The following is a 26893-nucleotide window of genomic DNA, read 5'->3' on the forward strand; positions in this document are numbered from 1 at the left end:
TTTATGCATATCAAGTTTTTGTTTTAATATATTAATTTCTTTAATAGTTTTTTTCTGTCTGTTTCGTTCTATATCTAACCACCATCTTCATTAGTTCAATTGAACAGTTGTCCAAAATATTTTCCCATTCATTCTGGAATTCAGACCCTGGCTGGAACATAGACGGCTTAAACAATCTTAAGCCTCTTGGTATTACATTTTTATCTAGATATTTTTGTGAATTTACACTATCCAGCCAATGTCTCAATTCAAGTTTTAACAGATTTTTTAACTGTTGAAATTCATCTTTTAGCTCACATTTAGCGAAGCCCAAAATCAACGTATAGTGAAGAAAAAAAGGAAAATTGATAAGGAGGTCATTACACCGCTATAGTAACAAATATAAAAGAACACAGATAGGTTGCGCTAAATAAAATTCAAGTGTGCATGTAGTAAACAAATGAATTTATTAATGATAATGATATTAATATAAAAAAAATAAAAAAAAATAAAGGCATTTAAAAATTGCATATAGGCATATCTCTCTTGCTGTGTATTTTTTATAGTTTTATGGGGTGTAACAACCCCATTTTCTTGTTTGCTGCTGGGCCAAGCACCTCAATACAAGACGCCCCTAAGATAACTAAGTTATTAATTTTCCTAATAATAAATAGCAGACAATAATACAGTTGTAAAAATCGGTGTAAATGAAGGCTTCATCTGTGGTGCAGAACTCATACTATCTTCTCAAGTTGGGTTTCAAAGCCTGTAATAATTGAAAAAGAATTTGTCACATTATCCACAGTCACCTGACCCAGGCAATCATCAAGTCTGTTGTTCGTTTAATTTCAAACATGAAATATTACTAACCTGTAATATTCTTTAACTATATAAAGGAATAAACACATATGCAAAGGGTGATCACTCCTGTACGTTTCTGTAATGATCAATACTATACTTAACTTGGTGCTGTCTGAGATTAGCACAGGTAGGAAATGTTGGGGATATATTATTTCCTACATTTGAAACGCGTCATCATGAGACTCTGCCAGGCAGCAAGATGCTGGCATTCGTTACATACAGGCCTGGAACCATAATGACACGTTTCAAAGTGATGTGAAGGGGGCGGGATCCCAGGGAGCATTTTCAAATTCAGGTGACCGGTAGCCCTCCAGGTGTTTTGATCAGTGATGATCCATAGTTTATGTATTATCAAGGTTATGGGGCGGACATGATAGATTGACTCTAGGTTGACAGTCATAAGGTCGACCACTATTGGTCGACCGCCAAAAGGTGGACAGGGTCAAAAGGTCGATAGTCAAAATATCGACATGGTCAAAAGGTCGACCAGGTCAACATGGAAAAGGTTGACATGAGGTTTTGGGGGTTTTTTGAGCCGACAGGCAATATTTCCTGCCCCACCACTACAGCGTGGAGGGAGAATATAATAGTCCCCGAAGCGTGCTGAGTGAAGTGGTACACTTAGCTGGTGTCCGTAACGACCTATGTCAACATAGAAACAAACAAAAAAAAAAACATGAAAAACACATTTTTCATGTCAACCCTTTGGTCATATAGACCTTTTGACTGTCAACCATTTGACCCTGTCAACCTTTTGACCCTGTCAACATTTTGACTGTCGACCTATAGTGGTCACCCTTATGACTGTAGACCTAGACATTGTAGATATAAAATACCATAACTGATTGATACATCCGCATGTGATCAATCACATTGCGGATTGGGCCAATATTATCGGAGCACATCTGCATCTGAGGACGGTGATACATCTGCCCCACGGTCTTTATATCACTACATGCTTCTGTGGAGAGGTCACTACATGCTTCTGTGGAGAGGTCACTACATGCTTCTGTGGAGAGGTCACTACATGCTTCTGTGGCGAGGTCACTACATGCTTCTGTGGCGAGGTCACTACATGCTTCTGTGGAGAGGTCACTACATGCTTCTGTGGAAAGGGTCACTACATGCTTCTGTGGAGAGGTCACTACATGCTTCTGTGGCAAGGTCACTACATGCTTCTGTGGAGAGGTCACTACATGCTTCTGTGGAGAGGTCACTACATGCTTCTGTGGAGAGGTCACTACATGCTTCTGTGGCGAGGTCACTACATGCTTCTGTGGAGAGGTCACTACATGCTTCTGTGGCGAGGTCACTACATGCTTCTGTGGAGAGGTCACTACATGCTTCTGTGGAGAGGTCACTACATGCTTCTGTGGAGAGGTCACTACATGCTTCTGTGGCAAGGTCACTACATGCTTCTGTGGAGAGGTCACTACATGCTTCTGTGGAGAGGTCAGATCTGATCGAAAATAATCTCATTATTAGTTGTTGCTTGTAGTTGTTTTTGCTCACTGTGGGCCTGATTCAGACTTGTCAGTGCCACCCGCCTCCACACCAAATGCCCGTGCCGCCTGCATCCCTTGCATGCGTACCAGAACACATCCCCTCGCATGTGGCCTCTGACCACCAAAAGATTTCTCTCCACTTTGGTAATAAAACTCCGTCCCAACTGATTGTTGGAGAACGCTGAAGAGGGGGCGGGTGCTGACATCATGTGCCATCACGGCCCTCCCCACGCAGGCATCGGCCCGCTTGCGTTCCCAGGGAAACATCCAGCATTTTTAGGGGACGTTCCCATGCTCCCTCCCACTGCCTGCCTCCTCTTCCCCCCCCCCCTCCTCTGCTGTTAGCTCCGGGACTTTGCATATGCATGTAGTCACGCATGCACATGAGCAAACCCCCCATCATTGGAAACGGGGCCGAATTCGTTCCCGTCTGATCCAGCCTTAATCAGGCTGCGTATTTCTCTGCTGTGGATCCTCTGATGCGCAGCATGATGGTACGAGGACTGGTCGCACTGAGTTTGCCGGTTTTGATGTTACCTGACAGGTGATACATCCCAAGGCACCAGAGCCACCCTTTGCTCCAATACAGTGCCAGGATGGGAGGAAGCTCCTGCACTGGCAGAGGGACCCTGTGAGCGGATGGATCTAGGGAGGTGTGATGTGGTGCCTGTCCTTACGCTCCTCAGAAGTATTCCCTACCCTGTGAAGTGCTAATAGCGTATGGATCTTTGTATGATTACTACATTACATGACTTAAATAAAACAGTTTCAAATCCAGGTATTAGCTCTCATTTGTCTGATTTCACATATTTGCTGCAATGTGATATTTGGTTTCTATGTACACAACCTCTCAATGTGCTTCCACTGTGTTAATAAAGGATGCCCTACATGGCATACCTGTGGTGGCACCGGGGGGAATGCTGGCCTGGATGGACGGGCAGTGGATCGCTGCTTATAAGCCTAAAATGAAACAGAAAGGATACAGTTAGATGACCTGTCCTCCCATGCGGCAAGGTGGCATTTATGCACAGGGCCAGCCGCATATGGCAAACAGGGCAGGCTCAACCCGCTCAGCAGAGCCTGCAAAGCAGGGAGGCACCAGGCTGAAGAAGGCCCTATACCTGCTCTGTGACTGTGCTGCTGTACATAACTGTCATCGGCACACAAGAGAAAATGTGCTCCCCCAGCTATACAAGGCAGCATCGTGGGCAGCGATAGGCAGCGCTGGAGACAGAACCAAGCCTCCCGAGTGGGAGATCAGTGCCACGCCAAAGTTCAGGTCACTGGGCAGGGGGAGGGGACGGAAGGCATTGCCATACTCTGTCACACCCACCTACCCTTGTTCTGTCACTTTGTCAAACACCCCCCTCATGTTCTGTCACAATCACTCCCCCCTCTGTGTTTTGTTGGCCCCCCTGTGTTCTGTCACTCTATCACACACCCCTGTCACTATCACACCCCCCCCCCTCAGTGTTCTGTCACACCCTCCACTCTCTGTTCTGTCACTATCACACCCCCATCTGTGTTCTGTCATCCCCTTGTGTTCTGTGACTCCATCACACATCCCTCTGTTCTGTCACTATCACATCCCTCTCTGTGTTCTGTCAACCCCTGTTCTGTGATGCTATCACCCCCAGTGTTCTGTCACCCCTCTGTCTTCTGTCACCCTCCTTATATTTTATGACTCTACCACACCCTCTTTGTGCTCCAACACAAAGTGTGTGGTATAATATGTAATAGACATTACGGTGTGTGGTATAATATGTAAAGAGCATTACAGAGTGTGGCATAACATAGGCATAACGGTGTGTGGTATAAAGTGTTATGGGCATTACTGTGTGTGGTAGAATGTGTAAAGGTCATTACGGTATATGGTATAATGTGTAATAGGCATTACGGTCTGTGGTCAAATGTGTAATGGGCACTACTGTGTGTGGTATAATGTGCAATGGGCATTACGGTGTGTGGTATAATATGTAATAGCCATTATCGTGTGTGACAATGTGTTATAGGCATTATGGTGTACATAATCCTGGCGCAGTGTGCCTATGGGGCTGTATCTGGTGCAGTGTGCCTATGGGGCTGTATCTGGTGCAAAGTGTATAAGTGGCACTACTGTATGGTGTAATGTGAAAAACGGACAATACTGTGTGGTGTAATGTGAATTGATACTACAGGTTGAGTATCCCTTATACAAATATCCGTTATCCAAAATATTCTGAAAACCATAGTCTCCAAAATGTACTTGTATTGTTTATTTTTTGCTACCTACTGGCTACATCTGTAGCTGACATTCCTGAGGAGATAACATGTAACTGGCACTAAATATGTGCAAGGACATGGTTGTTTGGCATTCAAATTCAGTGTCTGCGATTATACACAAACTGTGTTTCATTTTTTAAAACCTTGTTTCATGCACAAATAAAATATATTTGTGTGTATTTCATGTATTTGACGTGTTTATAAAACATAAATGCAAGATACCTCATTCAAATATAAAAATATTCCCAAATACCAAATAATCCATTATCCAAAGTTCCTCTGGTCCAGTGGTCCCAAGCATTTTGGATAAGGGATACCTAACCTGTATTATGTGGCCATGGGCCTTCCCCACAAAGCCAAGCCCTAATCTATTTTTGCGTGCCCACGGGGCACACTTTCTGTGTTTTTGGTGTGTGTGTGTGTGGGTGAGGGGGGGGGGGGGATAGGGGGGCGCTAATCTCTTATCTGTACCAAATTCTCTATTTACGGCATTGCTGCCACTGGGCATGTCATGTGAATAAGAGGCACTACGACTGCAGGCATTATACACCTTTTCTTTCAGCATGCATATTCGGCATGTGCTGTCTCTGTAAAGTATGGGAGGGCGCAAATTTATAGTTTGCCGGGGGATGCCAAACACCCTAGCACCGGCCCTGGTGGCAGACATATCCGGCTAGTCATCATTTTATCAGCCATAATGCTAAACTAAAGGCGCATCTTTAAGTACTATGGGGTCTGTGTACTAAGCCTTGTAGAGAGATAATGGAGAAAATTGACTAAGCAACCATGGGCAACCAATCAGATCCTGTCTACTATATTCTAGAGCATGGGTCTTCAACCTGTGGCCCTCCAGATGTTGTGAAATGACATGTTCCAACATGCATTGCCACATTTTCTTCCTATAAGAGCATGCCAAAACTGCCAGGGCATGCTGGGACATGTAGTTCCACAACATCTGGAGGGCCACAGGTTGAAGACCTGTGTTCTAGAGGGTGCTAAATAAATAAGTAGATTCTGATTGGTTGCCCATAGCAACATCGCATGTGATGTCTAATTTCCTCCTATGTATCATCCAACCAGCACCTAACTGGCATGTTACAGGTTGTGCTTGAAAAATCAAGAAAGCTGATTGGCTGTTACTTTATATGCATCCACTTCATCGCTCTCCAAATCTTAGTACATACACCATGAGAAGCACAAACAGGATGCATGCGTTCTAACATTGTCCTGCTGCTTTTTAAATGTTAAAAATGACTCAATCTATTTCCCATGTATTAGAGCAGGCATGTCCAACCTGCGGCCCTCCAGCTGTTGTGAAACTACACATCCCAGCATGCCTTGCCATAGTATTGCTATTAGGGAATGCTAAAACTATTGCAAGGCATGCTGGGATGTGTAGTTTCACAACAGCTGGAGGGCCGCAGGTTGGACATGCCTGTATTAGAGCCATAGGCGTGCGCACGGGGGGTGCCAGGGGTGCACAGGCACCTCCTAATGACGCCCCCCTTGCTGCTGCCGCCACCACCTTCACTTTTAAAACGCTGGGCGGATGCGATGCTATCCCCCGCTCGGCGCCTCCTCCCCCCCCCTCCAAACGGCATCTCCATCCCTCCTCCGTCGGGCAGCGGCAGCTTTCCCCCCCTTCGCTGGGCAGCAGAAGGGCCGTCCCCCCTCCGCCCGGCACCTCTATCCCTCCTCCGCCCGCCCGGCAGCGGCAGCTTTTTCCCCCCTTCACCAGGCAGCAGGAGGGCCGTCCCCCCCTCCACCCGGCGCCTCCTTCCCTCTTCTGCCTGACAAAACGGCAGCTTACTCCCCGTGGCAGAGCTCTCCCCCCTCCGCAGGCTCAAGGCAGCTCTGTCCCATATACACGCCACTGTGTATATGGGACAGAGCTGTGTATACAGCATTATGGGGGCATTACATTGCGTGGCAGTATGGGGGCATTATGTGTGGCACTACAGGGGGAATTATGTGTGTGGCGCTACAGGGGGAATTATGTGTGTTTTACTATGGGGTGCAGCATGTCTATGGCACTATTGGGGCATTGTGTATGACATGAAAGGATTAGCATTATGTGTGCGGCACTACAGGGAGCATTATGTGTGTGGCACTACGGGGGGCATTATGCATGTGACACTATGGGTGGCATTATGCATGTGGCACTATGGAGGGCATTATGCATGTGGCACTATGGAGGGCATTATGCGTGTGGCAATACGGGAGGGAATTATGTATATAGAACTAAGGGGGCATTATATGTGGGCAATAAGCATGTAATCCCCCCAGACATCAAGCATGAAATCCCCCAGGCAATGAGCATGTATCCCCCCATGGGCAGCGAATATGTAATCCCTCCTGGCAATGAGCATGCAACTACCACTGGCAATGAGCATTTTTGGCGCATGCTTTTGGCGCGTACTGTCACTATTTTACCAAAAAAATGTCAAGCCCTGGCATAAGGTGTAATGGGCATTAAAGTGTGTGGCATTATGTGTAATGGACATTACTGTGTGCGGCATTATGTGGAATGGGCATTACTGTGCATGGCATAATGTGAAATGGGCATTACAGTTTAAATTTTTAGTGTGCCTGCGGTGCCCACTGACCCTGTTTCTGGTATGTGTGGGTGGAAAAGCCCATGTACATAAATAAGTCACCTTTTATTTAGTTTGCATTTATGACCAGTAGGCGGTGATGGACACGCCCAGTAGGCGTGATGGGCACGCCCCTCCAATGGTGCACCCCCTAAGAAAATGGGCTGCGCACACCTATGATTAGAGCATGTTACCAGATCAGTAGAAGGTATTGGTGAAAGCACATACTGTACATGAAAACTTGCATACAAGAAGACGCATTAAAAAACATGTCTCATTTTCTCATTTTCATGTACTGTACATGCACCTATTTTCTCAGTGGATATATGTGCAATTAAGGTCTGTATTGCTAATGCAAATCTTTGTGTGATGTTTTATGCATCAGCAGTCAACTAAATATTGATCCAAGTATTGCTATACCTGCTTAAGGGACCGATTCAGAGTTCATCATTTTTGTGTGAATTTGCAGAACGACAAAATATCAAATGACTGCGTATGCGCAAAGATCACCTCATACATGTGTGAGCCCAAATAGCAACAGAAATAGCAGACGGATCATAATCCCAATGCCCTGTAGTCTGACAGGGGACCGGCCAATTTGCGCAGGGCAGGTTTTCTTTCTGTCTGGGTGGTGGCTATCAACTTGCAGTCATATGCAACTTTGCTGATCAGGTCTGAATCAGGCCCTAAGTGTACCATGCTCTTCCCCAGTGGATGGCAGAGTTACCTACTTTTGCGCTGCCCTCTCTGGGAGAGGGGAGCCAGGTCTTTGAGGCTGCTGATGGGGTGTGAAAAGAGGCAGGATGGGTTGGAGCTACTTAGTTATGATGAAGTTTGAGGGGTGTGGCTAGTGCGAGCATGTTCTCGTGGCCTCGCCCCTGCTGTGCAATGCTGGTATTGCAGGCATTGCACAGCGGGGGAGGGGCAACAATGACTCAAATGTGTCATTTTGTCCCACAGTATCTCACGGACGGAAGGGGTGAGGCTTGCCCCCCTTTTTCGGGGGGCCAGAAGGGGGTCCCGCTTTCCGGGACCATCTAGGCCATTCCAGGAGGGTAGGCAACCCTGGTGTAGGAATAACAACAGGACAGCAGGAAGGCATTCACTCATAGGACCTCTTCCCCCACCACGCACACACACACACACACAGCATACCCTCCAACATTTGAAGGGCAGAAATCGGTACACATCCGAAAAGGGGGCATGGCCACGGGTAAAGCTTGCATGGTCATGAACCACGCCCCCTTTCCGATTCTGTATTGGGCATTTTTTTAATGCATGAAGTTAAATTCCTATAATATACATATATTATATACCTGTGTGCGTATGTGTGTATATATATATATGTATATATATATGTACACTGTGTGCCGCTGAACCATGCTCCCCTCTCACTGTGTCCCGTCACGTCCCGCCAGCCGCCACAGGTGTTCCCAAGTCCTCCTGCTCCATGGCCTCTTGTATACTCAACAGAACATGCGCCGGCGGGCACACATGGAGGAGTGCGGGAGGGTACGCACCGGAGCCGGGACCTGCAAAGCACCACTGGGAATGGGAAGGACTACAGCTACATTACAGTGTTTACTACCTGCCGGAGCCGATCGCCGACCAAGAAAGAAGGAAGACCACCTGGAACCAGGCTGGAATTCGGTACATCGGTATACTTTGTTTTTTGCCGGTACAGACCGTTAAAAAATTGTACTGTACCGGCAAAATCGGTCTAGTTGGAGGGTATGACACAGCTACATTATCCGTGCAGGGGAACTGCGGCAAAATATGAGTTGGGCGCTCTGTGTGGCATAATGTGAATGGGGCATTCTCCTGTATGTGCAATACGCTTTTCACTTAGTTATAACATATTTTTCACAATAATATTGTGGTTTGTGAGGGCCCCTCACAAACCTTAATACAGCCCTGTTACTGCCCCCTATACTTACATGGGGAATCTGTGGCTTTTGAGACTGGGAAGGAGGTGGCGGAGCGTACATTGCATTTTTGTAGCTAATTTGTACCTATAGGAACAAAATTGGAGAGTGAAAACATCAATTACACTAGTAACACACTGTGTCACTTTAGGCATAATTTGCTAAAAAAGTATCATGTATGTCATATGCAAATATGTTTATGATCGAACAGGGCCTGCGAATATGAAGGCATTGGAGGAACTTCAGGGGCGTGGCTGCTATGGGGCGGGGTGTTTAGTGTGATCACCCTGCCCCTGAGGTGCCTGCAGCTTCTTTTCTTCACTAACAGAGCATGCATAACTAAAATAAGTTCTCACTCACTCTAGACAGGCATCCCTGCACCCAACCTACATTTTCTAATGGGGCCTGGCAATGCACATAGGGGAATCTAGGGGGTGGTCCGGGGGTGCACAGGACCACCCATTAGCCCATTTAGTAGCTGATCGATAGGGCTTTCCAACGAGCCCAGCCCCGTGTCTCTAGCCCCCTGGGAACCGGAGATACTGCCAGGCAAAGCTGGAACGTTTTCCCTATAGGATAACATGGGACCCGCTAATTCCGACCCCCACCCAGTTCAACGGCTGCCGGTTCCCCCTTCGGCATCACTGAAGCTCGAGGTTGATCTCAGTCGAACCCAAATCGCTGGGCCTTCAATCTGATACTAGGCTGGATCCATATGGGATACTGGTCTCATGTAAATGGGTCAGTTGGTTCTGAAGATATAGCTGGTTGGTTAAAGGGGGGTAGGGAGAGGGGAGTGGTTGTCTCTCCCCCTCACACCAGAAAATGCATGGACTAGGCTGGTGTTTATAGGTGGTCAGCCTGGGAATGTCCCTGCATGATCCTGGCACCATATTCCCGGGTAAATCCCTGCATTTTCTGTTGTGAAAGGGGTATTATTTCAAACAGCCGTGACCTGCAGTGCTTTGAATCTGCCCAGCTGTGAATGACTGTCACCCCTGCAGCTTCCGCTCCAATTCTTCTCCCTGCTTTCACCTCAGCCCGCCCCCCATTAAATCATGTGGTGCCGGCGCCCGGCGTGCTCCCCCGACGTCAAGCACAACAACAGCGTGCACAATATTTCAAATGTCCACTCGGCTAGAGGGGACACCAGGAGGGGAGTGGGAGCGTGCTCTGCGCTGTGCTCTGCTCCTCTCCCCATAGAAGCAGCTGCACCGCTCTCCATCTCTCCCTGCAGCAGCAGCGAAGGCTCATAGAAAAATTGACAGTAAGTGGCACTTTTGGGGGCATTGCTTAAGGGATTCTACAAGTGGCGGTATGTGGGGGCATTACGCATAATGTGTGGCCTAATGTGTAAGGGGCATTAAGGTGTGCAGCATCATGTGTAAGCGGCATTATGTGTGCAGCATCATGTGTAAGGGACATTATGTGTGCAGCATCATGTGTAATGGGTACTATGGTGCGCGGCATCATGTGTAATGGGTACTATGGTGCGCGGCATCATGTGTAATGGGTACTATGGTGTGCGGCATCATGTGTAATGGGTACTATGGTGTGCGGCATCATGTGTAATGGGTACTATGGTGTGCGGCATCATGTGTAATGGGTACTATGGTGCCATCCAGCAAGAACCCCCTAGCAATGAGCACGTAGGTGAGCAGCACTTATGTGGCAAATATGTAATGGGCATGGGCATTACGGTTTGTTATATAGTATGTAATGGGCATCATGATGTTTGGCACAATGTGTAATGGGCATTATGCTGTGTGGCCTTATGTGTAATTGGCATTACGGCGTGTGGCTTTATGTGTAATGGGTATTACAGAGTTTGCTAAAATGTGTAATGGGCATTACTTTGTATGGTCTAAAGTGTAATACCACACCCCTTTTGTGATGCCACGCCTCCTTCTCATGAGGCCACACCCCCTTTTTGCTGCGCGGCTACGCCGCGCAAAGGTCCCCCTCCTGTTGTGTCTGGATCTGGGACCACCCATTACCATAATTCTAGATTCGCCTATGGCAATGCACTGTTACATTTATTAAGGCATTCCTTTGTAACTTGTACCATACAGATATTGGATAACTCTAATACATGATACTTTTATTTTCAGCAATTAAAGAACAGATTCACCTTCAGGCAAGGAACTGGTTTGTACATACTGTACCAACCTGCACGTATTCATTATTTATTGCATCACTACTGACCACTACAACTGCATGGTAAAATAGTGTTATCACCACTAGAGCATTACAACCTATGCAGTCACTATGGGGTTTATTCTAGTTCATTCTTTCTGACAAAATCCTTCTTAGATGGACAAAACCATGTGCACTGCAGGGGGGCAGATGTAACATGTGCAGAGAGAATTAGATTTGGGTGAGTTATTTTGTTTCTGTGCAGGGAAAATACTGACTGCATGATTTTACACTTCAATATAGATCTCACTTTGAAGAAAAACCCCACCCAAATCTAATTCTCTCTGCACATGTTACATCTGCCCCCCTGCAGTGCACATGGTTTTGTCCATCTAAGAAGGATTTTGTCAGAAAGAATGGACTAGAATAACCCCCTATATGACACTGGTTTCTGCTGCTTCGCTGAGCTGTCTTCCATCATCTTATGCTTTCCTGTCACCCATGGGACACTACTGGCTGCTGCCATTTATCTGTACCGGTGAGGAATGCGGAACTATATACACTTCCCTCTCATAGCACCTCTACACTGCTTTCATATATCGCCCATATGATAAATACTTGTGCTGTTAACCAGAGCATCCTTCTTAATTAGTACATAAGCCCCTCTGATAATGTTAATGACATGCGGTGTACCTGTGGTGGGTATGCTGGTCTGGGTGAAAGGGCAGAGGATGGCTTCTTATATGTCTAAAATTAAACAGAAAGGGCATCATTAGACGAATAAAAAAGCAAGGGTCAGTCATCGCCCCGACCACAGTCCCAATCTTCCCATGAGGCGTGTCCACAGCTCAGGCAGAAAGCATTCTTAGGGTGAAAGAGATAAGGCCTCAGATCAACTCCGTTCCCACATTGTGCATCCTATACCTCGCACCACACTTTATAGCCCCCATTTACAGGAAGAAGCGTGACATCCAATGAGGAGGAAGAGTGTCCAGAGTCATCACTTGCAGATTTGCCCACATCTGTGCCCTAAATTCCACTATAAATGCTGAAGTGCTATCTACTATACATGTACAGCTTCAGCGATTACAGTAGTGTATGGTGTAGTACACCATGCATGGATCATAAACACTGTCTCTCACATTTATACAAAAATATACTTTTCTCATACCTCAGGAACACGTCCTTGTCTCACATAGACCCATACAATGAACGAAAAACCAACCAGGGCCATCGTTGCACTCACAAACAGCGATGCTAGTAACGGTCATCATCAGCTGCACCTACAGTACCCTGATACTCCTTTTTCTTCTTAGCATAATTGGCTTCTGTGTCCTGATTATCACCTGTGTCCTGAGCTGCACACAGGGAGGCGGAGAGGCGCTCCATCTGACGGTCTCACATGCAAGCGCGTCCCCATCAACACAGCGGCAGGGAGCACTCTGCCTGCCCGTCTCCACTTCAGTGAGACGGCAGGCTTAGGGGGGAGCTGGGGGCAGCTGCTGGGGGCATCGGAGGAGCAGCAGTGGGTGGCAGAGGGCTCTATCAGAACGGGGCGTGTGAGCGTCTCGTGCACGTGCCCCCCGCGGATGGCGGTTGGCGATTCGATCACCAGGGGCAGCTCCGATAGGAGCTGCTCCATCTCTATGTTCACAATTGTATACTTGGCTTATCCAATAGGACCCCTTTTTCCCCAATTCTGCATCCCAGGTGATGGTTGGCACAAGACGCAGAATCATACAACTATACATAATACAGATGGAGCCGCCCTAGTTATTGCCGAGCGCTCACCAAATCCCCCTAGCTGGCGAGCACTGGCGGAGGTGGGCTGGCTGGCGGACGGGGATGCGTGAGTAGCTCGCTCGCGTGTCCCATTGCTGAGAATGGAGCGCGCGTGTCTCAAGCACGTGCGCCCCATTCTGTAGTATGGAGCATGCTGGCAGCAGTAGGTGATTATCGCGCCGGAGCGGCTCCATCCGTACATGTGCATACCTCCCAACTACTGATCATTGAGCGATCTGTCAGGGCCAGTGTTCTCCTGTGAGAACACTGGCCCTGACACCGACAATTATAGATTCATCCAGCATGCTGGATATTAATGGCGGGGCGATAGCGATGCGCAGGGCCACGCAGCACTATCGCTATGGCCCCTACACATGGAGCGAAGTAGGCGCATTTTCTAAGCAATCTAGTCAGATCGCTCAGAAAATGCCCTGAAATCGCCCTCTGCTACGCCCCATTAGGATCATCCAGTAACATGAACTGAAGACTCGCCTTGCTCCAAAACACAAAGCGATTGGATCATACTACGCGGGCCAGCATTGTAAGAAGATGCAATGGTTCCTTTGACTGAAACAGAAGTAAAACAGTTTGTGGCCATCTGACATGACACACTGCGCTTACCCGCTGGGCAGATGGATAGGATAACGGTGGTGTCTGTGTCTGCTTCTGGATGTTAAATGCATGATTGGTCACACCTGTAGCAGTTGCAGTTCTCCTGAAATACAAGTGCAAAATATACAGAGCTGCTGGCTCTCAGAGCAGTAATCATGATCCATTACGGGTGCGCTACACAAGAGTAGTTTCTTCCTGTTTTTTTTTGTAACAGACCCACTCATTATTAGGGGCCCAATAGGGTAATCTAGCATTCAGCAAACCTCAACAACTGTGAGCTTTCAGCGTCTGCTAGTGGGAAACACTGCCATCATTGGTTGTGGGCATCTGCCTCCCTAGCTTCTTTTGAGGCAGTAGTGAATGCTGACTGGTTGCTCTGATTGTGTATCACACACAAACAGAGTGACCAGTCTGTCACAGCCACCCATAATGGTGGCGGCAGGGACCCAGCGGGGGGGGGGGGGATGCAGTATTGGCAAGTGCATAACACCCCCCGATGCCACACGCAATGGGGCCGACGGCAGGGAGAGCAATGGTCATGCTGTGGTTGCAGTATGACCGTCGTTGATGAGGAAGAGTCTCTTTAATGATGCGCTACACAAGAGTAGTTTCTTCCTGTTTTTTTTTGTAACAGACCCACTCATTATTAGGGGCCCAATAGGGTCATCTAGCATTCAGCAAACCTCAACAACTGTAAGCTTTCAGCTTCTGCTAGTGGGAAACACTGCCATCTACAGGTGGTGCTGATTCTCAGGACCACACTCCTTTCCTATGGGATGTAGGTAAGGGATGCAAAGAGAGATCCATCCGCCTCCATCCTATGAGACCTGCCGCTAAGATGCTAAGTGCATCTTTACATATGGGCTCAATGGGCAGCTGCACAAGGGCCACCCAACTCTTGGGGCCTTCGAGCTGGGGCAGATTTCAGTTGTGGGCATCTGCCTCCCTAGCTTCTTTTGAGGCAGTAGTGAATGCTGACTGGTTGCTCTGATTGTGTATCACACACAAACAGAGTGACCAGGCTGTCACAGCCACCCATAATGGTGGCGGCAGGGACCCAGCGGGGGGGGGGGATGCAGTATTGGCAAGTGCATAACACCCCCCGATGCCACATGCAATGGGGCCGTCGGCAGGGGGAGCAACGGTCATGCTGTGGTTGCAGTATGACCGTCGTTGATGAGGAAGAGTCTCTTTAATGATGCGCGAAAGCATTCCCTGTTAAAAGTCTTTCAATTCCTAGTAATATTCTATATCAGTGTGTAGTTCTCATGTTGGAATACATACATGAAAGTGCAAATATAACCTAATAAAACTTTACCAATGTTATTTCCGTGTTCTACGGTATTCAATGTCAGTGAATGTGAAGCCATTGGCTGTGCTACACTGCTGACTCAATTGGTCTTTGAACAATGCCAATCACAGACATGCTGCTGGTAGACACTGCCGACAGGCCAGTGCTATATCAGCCAGTGTGTGCCCAGCATAATGGTGACACGGGTCCCTTTCCCCCTCCTGTCATACCTCTGCTTCCTGCGCTGTGTCCTCTTGTATAGCACAAATCCTGCGACTGCAATGATCAGTACAATGATGACAGCGAGGGCGATGTAGTATCCATAGTCTGCGGGCACAAAGCAGGAGAACATATTTAGGAATACGTGTTTCATTGAATTTACAAGATTCAGAATAATCTGATCTATCACACACTGAACACCATGGTTGACCACTAGAGGTCGAAAGCGTCTAATTAGATAGACAGTGACAGGAGATTGCCGGAAGGTAAGCATCGACGGGATCCTGGTTGACCTAAGCGGTGGGGGGTGGGGGGCCTGTGGGTACAGCTGTCCTTGGCCCCGGCCTCTGGAAGGGCCCAGGCAGCTCACTTTGCCCACCGCACCCCTCCCCCTGACTGCCTCCACTGTGCTGCCTTTGCTGCACTTGGTACACTGAACAAAGCAAAGGCTTCTTCAATGCAGGATGCCGGTGGACAATTAAAATGCTGCACTGGCTTTTGAGACGATCAGAGCTCGTGTACCATTAGCCAATCAGAGCGGCTGCCGGTACACAAGCTCTGATTGGCTCACCAGCCGGTGCTGCATTTTAATTGCCCGCCGGCATCCTGCATTGAAGAAGCCTGTGCTTCAGGGCCTGATGCGTTCAGCAGGAGGGGATGAGGGAGCAGGAGTCGGACGGTAAGTGAAGGGAGGGGTAGAGCCTGGCGGGGCACGGACGGGTAATCAGTCCCGGGCCAAAAAATTCCTAGTGGCACCCCTGGACCTAAGTATCCATCCACCAATATCCACTTACTGGAATCAGCTCTGTTCTCGCATTTGGGAGGTGCCCAGCCTTCCTCACACTGGCACTGCAATTCATGGTCACAAACCTGCAGGAAGAACAAGGTATAGAAAAAGTACAAGGATAAGGAGGAAATTATGGTTTGTGAAACAAGATGGCCTCTAGGAAATATAAGCATACTGTAGTAACACAGTAACATAGTAACTAAGGTTGAAAAAAGACGTTAGTCCATCGAGTTTGATTGAGTCCATCGAGTTTGAAGGAGATTGAGAATAATGAAGACAAAGAAATGTATCTTGTTAAGGGATGTTCACATGGGCTTGGGCTGGGAGATTTTTTCTGCCTGGGGTGTCTCCTGTGGTGGCACCCATCTCACCCCCTTACATAAACCGATATACAGTATATACTGTATGTGGAATTCAAAGAACCACACGTGATCCTTCAGTGCCATATATGTAGAATCTGCTCTCGAACTCCTGCTGCTTAGTACAGCTGCCCCAGTTGCCTTAGTCCAACCCCTGAGGATTATTTCATTTTGTCATCTACAAACTTGAGCGTTAGTCCCTATACATAGTGCTACCTACTTACTGCCCCTGTCCTCTTTCATTGCTTCTGGGTTTGTCATTTAGATGCTTTGTTTTATCCAAACTAAATATTGAAATCAGAGGCGCAGAACTGGTTAAGCGTTAAATGACAGAATAGAACTAATGATGAATTACAGTTTGTACACACGGATCTCACCCCATGTCCTGGGCACTTGGCAGAGCAACCTGTAGCGCTGTACGCAGTTTCTATAAGGACACATTCCCCGTTTTTGCACACCTGAAAAAAAAAATATTATTATTCAATGTAATGAGTAAATGAGACTTCCTGGTCATGGGCAGCATTCATTAAAAGAACACAGCAGTAGCGTTGCCAGGCCACATTGTATTATTTCAGAAGTCAATTAAGAAACGCAAAAGGCATCATGGGTAAAATTATGGAAATTGCGCTAAAATGCAGAAAATTGTCTCTTAGGGCCTTATTCTAGTTCACTCTTTCTGACAAAATCCTTCTTAGATGGACAAAACCATGTGCACTGCAGGTGGGGCAGATGTTACTTGTGCAGATAGAATTAGATTTGGGTGAGGTTTTACTTCAAAGTGAGCTCTATATTGCAGTGTAAAAATAAAGCAGCCAGTATTTACCCTGCACAGAAACAAAATAACTCACCTAAATCAAATTCTCTCTGTACATGTTACATCTGCCCCTGCAGTGCACATGGTTTTGTCCATCTAAGAAGGGTTTTGTCAGAAAGAGTGAACTAGAATAAGGCCCTTAGTGTCTTGGAGTCTTTCTGGTGTAGTCATTCTTCTGATGTGGCCTGGCCTGCGCTCAACAGACGGCCTGATTCAGAGGCGGATGCAGTTGTATTTGCAGCTGAAATTGTGTCCACAGCCGACTGTCAAAAAATGCTGATGACACTGACACCATCTTATGCATAGAGTGAGATATATAGGCCTTCTCTCTCTCTCTATATATATATATATATATATATATATATATATATATAGTTCCAAGTATAGACCGCACTCTCACTAGTCATTGAGATGTCACGGGGTGCCAGATAAAGAAGATGCGTGTGAAACGTATGTCCAATTATAATCCGGGGTGTGTCTACACCTATATTGGTGTAGACTATCCAGCACTCTCCAAAGTATGAATTCCAAACACGTTGGTAAAATCCAAATAGCTGAAGTTTATTCAATTTGCACACGGTTTATTCAATTTGCACACGGTGTCAAGTAGATAAGTTCACATGTGTTTTATAGAACATGCCCCGACGTTTCGATCCCACTAGAGGGGATCTTTCTGAAGAGGCCTACAATACACAGTGAAGATAACCTATCAGTAAATTTTATCAAAAAAAACATTTTTTTCAAAAGAAAAAAATAAATAATAAAAAAAAAAATATACACATAATCAAAAATGAGGCAAAAGAACAAAAGGTATCTTACTTTAAGTTCAGTGGTACAATGAAATCAACGAGGAGTCAAGGGGAAAACCCTGGGTGACCGGAGCAGCTGCTACATGATGCTGCCCGGGCCCAGCTATTTATTCACTCTGTGGGTTAATGCAGCACACGGACGCAGCGTCCGCGTGCTGACAGCGCTACTTCCGGGACCGGAAGTTGACGTGCGGTGACCCGCACTGCTGGAACGCACGGCTACCTGTCACTGACAGGAGCCGTGTGTGCGCTCTCAGCAACGATATTCAGGTGACCCGCACTGCTGGAACGCACGGCTACCTGTCACTGACAGGAGCCGTGTGTGCGCTCTCAGCAACGATATTCAGGTGGCTCTAAACAATATGGGTGATATAAGGAGCACTAAGGATTTGGATATGCGCTGTGGATCTTTGTGTCAAAAAGGGGTATATTAATGTCCTCAAAACAGTGGACTAATATAACAGAGTAAAAAGCTGGGGGCGGCTTTAAAATAAGAGCCTAGTATTAACATTCAAACAATGTAAAGATATTCTCATTAGAGATTTAATAATAGACAATTTACTGGCTAATATTTAGTTGAACTGTTGCTGGAAAAATACGTTATTTTAAATAAAGATAATATTAATGTATTTTTTATTTAAGTTATTTTATTTATTATTTATTTTTTATTTTATTTTATTGGCTTTATTATTCTAATTACAGAGGGAAAGTCATTAGTATCCCAGTATAAGCTGTAAAAAAATAAAAAAATATTTTTAGCGTATATATACACACACAAAAAGAAAATGTTTCTATAATAAGAAACTATTTGTATATATATATACATTTTTGCACACATCCTCATATATATATATATATTTTTTTAGCTCAAAAAGACCCAATAAGGGAATTCTTGTGAACCAATCACTACAAGGGTATAGTCAAGATGAATAATAAGTATGTTTTGGAACAATTTATAAGAAAAGGACTGTTTCTCTCAAAAAAAACTCCTATGGTCCAGTAACCTGTCTATAACAGAAAAAATATTTTTTTATATATCAAAGATAAATGAAAAGTGGGATATTTGCAAAAAAATGTGGTGAGAGGATTCCCCAGTATTGTACCTATAAATAAGTTTTAGTTTAGGCTAAAGAGAAGGGGGGGAAAAGAAAGGAGCAAAGAAATATATATATATATATATATATAGTCCGAGGGTATCCTCTACAGTTGTTTGCAGAGGATGTCGGGCACTCGCCTTTATAATTCAGATAGAAGACTGATTATAAAATCCAATTTGGGTATTTTTAATTTCATCCAAAGAATTTTCAATCAATTAAACAGCAATCATTTTGTTTATACATCCACATATGCCCCGACGTTTTGGTCCATATAGCGGACCTTTATCAAGGAGCCTATAGATATATGGAAAAAAAAGCATTTTAGAAACCCACAAAAAAGGTCCAAAAAATGCAATACAAAACATTGTAATTACAAAAAATTTTTTTAGCATAATACTTTACTTGGTTATGTAGAGGTTACAGCCATCAACGATGCAGCAGCAGGAGACCCATGGTGAGAGGAGCAGCAGCTACCTCACACTGCCCGGGCCCGGCATTTATACCCTGCACATAGCGCTAGTTAATGAGGACGCCGCCTCCTAAACAGCTGTAGCGAACTTCCGGCTAAACCGGAAGTTCGGGGATACGGAAGTGTCAGCTAATGACACGCATAGATGGACCGCATAAGCTTCCGGGGTTTCCGGCAGCTGTGACGTTGCCATCTCAGGTTGCTGGGAGACAAGGACGCTGTGACTGAGTCATAGCAGGCACCAATAGTAGCGTGATGTTACGGGGGTGTGCGCGCTGCGTTCTCCCTCAGAGCCGCAGCGCAGCTTGTGACGTCGCCATCTCAAGTTGCTGGGAGACAAGGACGCTGTGACTGAGTCACAGCAAACACCAATAGTAGCGTGATGTTACAGGGGTGTGCGCGCTGCGTTCTCCCTCAGAGCCGCAGCGGCCTGATTAGTGATTCAACTGATGGTTAGATAGGGTTGGTGAACTATGTGTGGGTGAGCCGGGATCGTGGAACCTGGTACTATAGAGCACAGTGAGTGGCTGCAGAATCCTGCAGATAGAGTAATAAACATTATATGGGCTTAACATGGTAAATAAAGTAAATACACTATCGCTGTGCCCAAATCGGACCAAGGTTAAAAATGGAATATTATTGGATATGCTACTTGTTTACTTGCAGTTTTACCAATAATCAAATTTTTATGGTTTTATTTTATATAATATTATTGTTTTTATATTTTTTATTTTTTAATTTTTTATTTATTTTTTTATTTTTTTATTTATTTATTTTTATTTTTATTCTGGAAAAAATAAATCAAATTGCTGTCCAGCGGGACAGGTGATCTATTCTGATGAGGATCTATGTGATGAAAAAATTCTAAGCATTGCTCGCAGGGAAACTAACAATATGCACACACATGCGTGGATGTCCATCCAAGAATGAGCACACATACATGTATGTATGCACGTGGCCATCCAAGGGGGAACACACACACACATATATGCGTATGTTCTTTATATTTTAAACATACAGGCTGAACCAACTTCTCATTGTACCTGATATATCAATATATACAAATGAAGTTTGATAAATTTCTCTGATAGGGCACTGCCAAGCAATGAACAGATATTTTGAAAAAAGGGAAAAAAAGGGAAAAAAATGCATATATATACACACACATACACTAAAAAAATATATATATGTGTATACACACATGCATTCTTAAAAATGAGGAAATTAATTTAAGAGAGGACATAAACAAATGGACATAAAAAATGGACATAAAAAAATGGAGAAAAGTAATACAGTGGGCTGATGACACTATTAAGAGATGGCCATACGAAAACTGTGCATGTATTTGCCACTAGAAAGGTTTTTTTTAAAAAAAAAAGTTTCTCAAAAAAAAGTTTACTTAAGAAAAATATTCAGGGGATTATTTTCATTCAAGCCTCTGGGGGCCAGTGTCCCGAGCTGAAAAATCCATCGGCTTTCTTTCTTCTTGAGCATCAAACTTCGGTCGCCTCCTCGAGGGGGTGGTGGAACCCAATCTATCAAACGACAGCGTAGAGTGGATATCTGGTGATTTGCTTGTAGAAAGTGCCTTGGTATTGGCAATTCGGCCTTCCCCGTCTCAAGTGCTACACGCACGGAATTGCGATGGTTAGCCATGCGCTCCCTAAACTTACGGGTAGTCATCCCCACGTAAGCGAGACCGCACGGACAATTAAGTAGATATATCACATAGTCCATTTGGCAATGTAACCGATGCTTGATCTTAATGGCTTTACCCGAATGTGGGTGTGGAAATGTAGCACCTTGAGTCATACTGTTGCATGTTGTGCAACCAGTGCAGCGAAAACACCCCGGTCTTTTCGTGTGCAGCCAGGTAGTATTTTCTTTAGTGGTTGGTGTGGCCATTGGTCTCATCAGTATCTCTTTAAGGTTTGGGCCCTTCTTGAAAGCCATCATAGGCGGTCCGTATCTTTGTAACTTTAGGGTATTATCGTTTGCCAAAATGGGCCAGTGCTTTTTTATGCTCTTTTGGATATTCTGTGAACCATGATCATATGTGTTCACAAAGATCATTCTCTGCGATGTTTTTGGTCTTACTGAGGTGTCCACTACCTGCTGGTCTTTATTCATATTTCGTCGTGCTTTCTGAAGACATCTATTGAGTGTTATTTTTGAATATCCTCTCTCAAGAAATCTTGAGGTCATTTCTTGCAGCTGCTCTTCGGTTTTACAGGGCATGGTGTTATTTCTAATGACCCTCATATATTGCGAAATAGGCAGGTTCTCTTTTAGGGCCGGGGGGTGCTGGCTTTCAACTGATAGTAGTGTGTTTCGGTCTGTTGGTTTCCGAAACACGCTTGTCTGCAATGTCCCATCAGCCAGAGTTACCGTGATATCCAGAAAATTGATCTCTCTGTTGTCAATTTGGTGCGTCAGTCGGATAGGATGTTCCAGAGCATTCAGATCTTGTATCATGGTAAGGAATTGATCTTTGGAGCCAGACCAAATCACAAAGATATCGTCAATAAAGCGTTTGTAATATCTAATGTACTCTCCGTACTTTGTTAATATATGGGTGCTCTCATAGTCGACCATATATAGTCCTGCATATGCTGGGGCTAAGTTTGAGCCCATGGCAGTGCCAGACACCTGGACATAATATCTGTTGTTGTATAAAAAATGATTGCAACTCAAGATCAAGGCCGCCATGTCGACCAAAAAGGCAGTTGGTGGTACTTGGACAGGTCTTTCGCTCAATTTTTCTTTTAACACTCTAAGACCATCAGAGTGCGGGATCACGGTATAAAGTGAACTAACGTCCATCGTAGCAAGAAGTAGTCCACTTGATATTTCTACCTGTTGAAGTTTATCAATAAAGTCAGCAGTGTCTCTGATGTAGGTTTCGCTGTTTGTGATTAAAGGTTGGAGATGATGGTCAACAAATTTAGCAAGCGGCTGAAGGAGAGAAGATCTGGCGGAAATAATAGGCCTGCCCGGCGGTTGCGTGTTGGATTTGTGAATTTTCGGCAACGTGTAAATTACTGGACAAACCGGATGTTGTACTGTCAAATAATCAAATTCTCCCTTTGTCAGCCATTGGGACGACAAACCTGACGCCAGCAGATTATCGACTTGTTTTTTGAAGTCTGGAATTGGGTTATGTTTGACCCAATGATAAGTGTTGTTGTCTCCCAGTTGTCGGACAATTTCTTCATGATATTGCTGCCAGTCCTGTACAACCACTGCACCTCCCTTGTCCGCAGGTCTTATTACTAAATTAGTATCACGTTTTAGCTCATTCAGAGCTGTGCGTTCCTCGGGAGTCAAGTTGTAATATTTTGGTTTGTCAGGTAAATGCAGCGAATCCAGTTCCACCAATCGTGTGAACGTTTTTATACTTGGGTTCCCTGAAGAAGGGTCGAAGGTTGACTTTGTCTGGAATTCTGATCTATTGGTTGGCATTAATGAATCGCCAAATTGTTCTCTCAATCTAAGCTTCCTGCTAAATTTAAAGATGTCTATGTTGGTCTCGAACTTGTCGTGTGTAGTCGTGGGTACGAAAGACAAACCCCTTGAGAGGACAGACAACATGGCTGGTGTTAATGGTGTACTGGACAAATTGTAGACTAGGTTTGAACTGGCTTTCGATTTCTTTTTCCCAGTACCTCCGCGACGAGGGTGTGGTCTACACCCCTTCCTCGCGGCTGCCTCTTTGGTTTTCTGGTGTTGTCCGTTCCTTCTTCTAAAAAATCAGACTGTTGGCCTGAGAGTTCAGTATCGGATGCTGAGGCTGAAGTTGATGAGCCTTTATTAGAGTGATGTTGATATTGCTGACGGCGTGACTTATACGGACGTTGAGTACGTCTGGGATTTCCGCTGGTGCCTCCTGATAGCCATCGGTATACAGAGTGTGTTTGATAGTCTGTCGTGACGGCTGTAAGTTTGCTTCTTTTAAAGGAGATCAAGTCATTCCTATAGGTATCAAGTTGTGTAGCAATTTTGTCCAGTAGATTACATGCCTTATCATTTTTTATGATGGTTAGATACAGTGTGTTAAATTCGTCAATGTCCTTTTTTATTTTCTTCAGTTCGGTGCCGACCTCCTCCACCACTAAAAGCATTAGATCAAACGAACACTTGTTCAGCACACCGCACCAGCGGCTGCAGAACGTGGGATTGTTTCTCCCTATGGTGGGTACATTTGGTATTCTGAAGCCTCTTGGTATGAACTTTTTTCTATGATAATCTGATAAAAAGTGTCCATGCATTGTTAGGTCGATCTCACGTTTTCTGAGCTTTAGTAGTCGTTGCGACAGGTCAGTTGTAGATTCTGTCGGTAGAGTGTCAAAGTCGGACTGATCGAAGAGGACTTTGTCCGCGTCGTCATTCGTAAGGGATATTATCCCATGCTCCGCCTGTAGGAGCAAGTTATCATTTAGGAAGCCCAAACCTCCAACCGCCATTTTGTTAATAAATTAAAGGTACGGAGATTCAGATGTATTTTTACCGTGAATATGAAATGTTCATTCCAGAAAAAATTTTTTGTATAAAAAGTAGCAATTTTTAATCCTAGGTTTATACCTAGACATCCAATTTGGAAATTCCAATTTTGCAGTGTCAGATAGAGCTGCTCGACTGCCAATCTGGGTGTCCAAGGGTGCGTGGGTGACCGGTCAAAGGGAAACAATGCATAACATTACTGTTCCCAAATACAGTTCGTGGGAAAGACCGCACTCGCACTATGTCTTAATACATCAATCTGGGGTGCCAGACAAGGGAAAATGTGTTTTAACACACAATCCCAATTGTAGTCCGAGGGTATCCTCTACAGTTGTTTGCAGAGGATGTCGGGCACTCGCCTTTATAATTCAGATAGAAGACTGATTATAAAATCCAATTTGGGTATTTTTAATTTCATCCAAAGAATTTTCAATCAATTAAACAGCAATCATTTTGTTTATACATCCACATATGCCCCGACGTTTCGGTCCATATAGCGGACCTTTATCAAGGAGCCTATAGATATATGGAAAAAAAAGCATTTTAGAAACCCACAAAAAAGGTCCAAAAAATGCAATACAAAACATTGTAATTACAAAAAAATTTTTTAGCATAATACTTTACTTGGTTATGTAGAGGTTACAGCCATCAACGATGCAGCAGCAGGAGACCCATGGTGAGAGGAGCAGCAGCTACCTCACACTGCCCGGGCCCGGCATTTATACCCTGCACATAGCGCTAGTTAATGAGGACGCCGCCTCCTAAACAGCTGTAGCGAACTTCCGGCTAAACCGGAAGTTCGGGGATACGGAAGTGTCAGCTAATGACACGCATAGATGGACCGCATAAGCTTCCGGGGTTTCCGGCAGCTGTGACGTTGCCATCTCAGGTTGCTGGGAGACAAGGACGCTGTGACTGAGTCATAGCAGGCACCAATAGTAGCGTGATGTTACGGGGGTGTGCGCGCTGCGTTCTCCCTCAGAGCCGCAGCGCAGCTTGTGACGTCGCCATCTCAAGTTGCTGGGAGACAAGGACGCTGTGACTGAGTCACAGCAAACACCAATAGTAGCGTGATGTTACAGGGGTGTGCGCGCTGCGTTCTCCCTCAGAGCCGCAGCGGCCTGATTAGTGATTCAACTGATGGTTAGATAGGGTTGGTGAACTATGTGTGGGTGAGCCGGGATCGTGGAACCTGGTACTATAGAGCACAGTGAGTGGCTGCAGAATCCTGCAGATAGAGTAATAAACATTATATGGGCTTAACATGGTAAATAAAGTAAATACACTATCGCTGTGCCCAAATCGGACCAAGGTTAAAAATGGAATATTATTGGATATGCTACTTGTTTACTTGCAGTTTTACCAATAATCAAATTTTTATGGTTTTATTTTATATAATATTATTGTTTTTATATTTTTTATTTTTTAATTTTTTATTTATTTTTTTATTTTTTTATTTATTTATTTTTATTTTTATTCTGGAAAAAATAAATCAAATTGCTGTCCAGCGGGACAGGTGATCTATTCTGATGAGGATCTATGTGATGAAAAAATTCTAAGCATTGCTCGCAGGGAAACTAACAATATGCACACACATGCGTGGATGTCCATCCAAGAATGAGCACACATACATGTATGTATGCACGTGGCCATCCAAGGGGGAACACACACACACATATATGCGTATGTTCTTTATATTTTAAACATACAGGCTGAACCAACTTCTCATTGTACCTGATATATCAATATATACAAATGAAGTTTGATAAATTTCTCTGATAGGGCACTGCCAAGCAATGAACAGATATTTTGAAAAAAGGGAAAAAAAGGGAAAAAAATGCATATATATACACACACATACACTAAAAAAATATATATATGTGTATACACACATGCATTCTTAAAAATGAGGAAATTAATTTAAGAGAGGACATAAACAAATGGACATAAAAAATGGACATAAAAAAATGGAGAAAAGTAATACAGTGGGCTGATGACACTATTAAGAGATGGCCATACGAAAACTGTGCATGTATTTGCCACTAGAAAGGTTTTTTTTAAAAAAAAAAAGTTTCTCAAAAAAAAGTTTACTTAAGAAAAATATTCAGGGGATTATTTTCATTCAAGCCTCTGGGGGCCAGTGTCCCGAGCTGAAAAATCCATCGGCTTTCTTTCTTCTTGAGCATCAAACTTCGGTCGCCTCCTCGAGGGGGTGGTGGAACCCAATCTATCAAACGACAGCGTAGAGTGGATATCTGGTGATTTGCTTGTAGAAAGTGCCTTGGTATTGGCAATTCGGCCTTCCCCGTCTCAAGTGCTACACGCACGGAATTGCGATGGTTAGCCATGCGCTCCCTAAACTTACGGGTAGTCATCCCCACGTAAGCGAGACCGCACGGACAATTAAGTAGATATATCACATAGTCCATTTGGCAATGTAACCGATGCTTGATCTTAATGGCTTTACCCGAATGTGGGTGTGGAAATGTAGCACCTTGAGTCATACTGTTGCATGTTGTGCAACCAGTGCAGCGAAAACACCCCGGTCTTTTCGTGTGCAGCCAGGTAGTATTTTCTTTAGTGGTTGGTGTGGCCATTGGTCTCATCAGTATCTCTTTAAGGTTTGGGCCCTTCTTGAAAGCCATCATAGGCGGTCCGTATCTTTGTAACTTTAGGGTATTATCGGTTGCCAAAATGGGCCAGTGCTTTTTTATGCTCTTTTGGATATTCTGTGAACCATGATCATATGTGTTCACAAAGATCATTCTCTGCGATGTTTTTGGTCTTACTGAGGTGTCCACTACCTGCTGGTCTTTATTCATATTTCGTCGTGCTTTCTGAAGACATCTATTGAGTGTTATTTTTGAATATCCTCTCTCAAGAAATCTTGAG

At 44.9% G+C, this 26893-nt stretch overlaps 1 protein-coding gene across 3 annotated transcripts in view; it reads right to left on the reverse strand.

The window, feature by feature from the left end:
- Window positions 1-497: 497 nt before the first annotated feature.
- Window positions 498-26893, reverse strand: part of LOC146075479 (zinc metalloproteinase-disintegrin-like VLAIP-B) — a 114555-nt gene continuing 88159 nt past the window's right edge. The window contains exons 17-24 of one of the 3 annotated variants that reach the window (XM_083184765.1): window positions 16690-16770; window positions 15961-16036; window positions 15178-15274; window positions 13666-13759; window positions 11956-12009; window positions 9139-9213; window positions 3243-3305; window positions 498-745 (exon numbers count right to left, since the gene is read on the reverse strand). In XM_083184765.1, coding sequence (XP_083040891.1) covers window positions 719-745; window positions 3243-3305; window positions 9139-9213; window positions 11956-12009; window positions 13666-13759; window positions 15178-15274; window positions 15961-16036; window positions 16690-16770 — 567 coding nt within the window. In that variant the 3' untranslated portion in view covers window positions 498-718. The remainder of the gene's footprint in view (window positions 746-3242; window positions 3306-9138; window positions 9214-11955; window positions 12010-13665; window positions 13760-15177; window positions 15275-15960; window positions 16037-16689; window positions 16771-26893) is intronic. The other 2 variants (XM_083184767.1, XM_083184766.1) reach the window with 2 other exon arrangements.

Source organism: Crinia signifera, chromosome 4, assembly GCF_055691185.1.
Source record: "Crinia signifera chromosome 4, ASM5569118v1, whole genome shotgun sequence".
Lineage (NCBI taxonomy): Eukaryota > Metazoa > Chordata > Amphibia > Anura > Myobatrachidae > Crinia > Crinia signifera.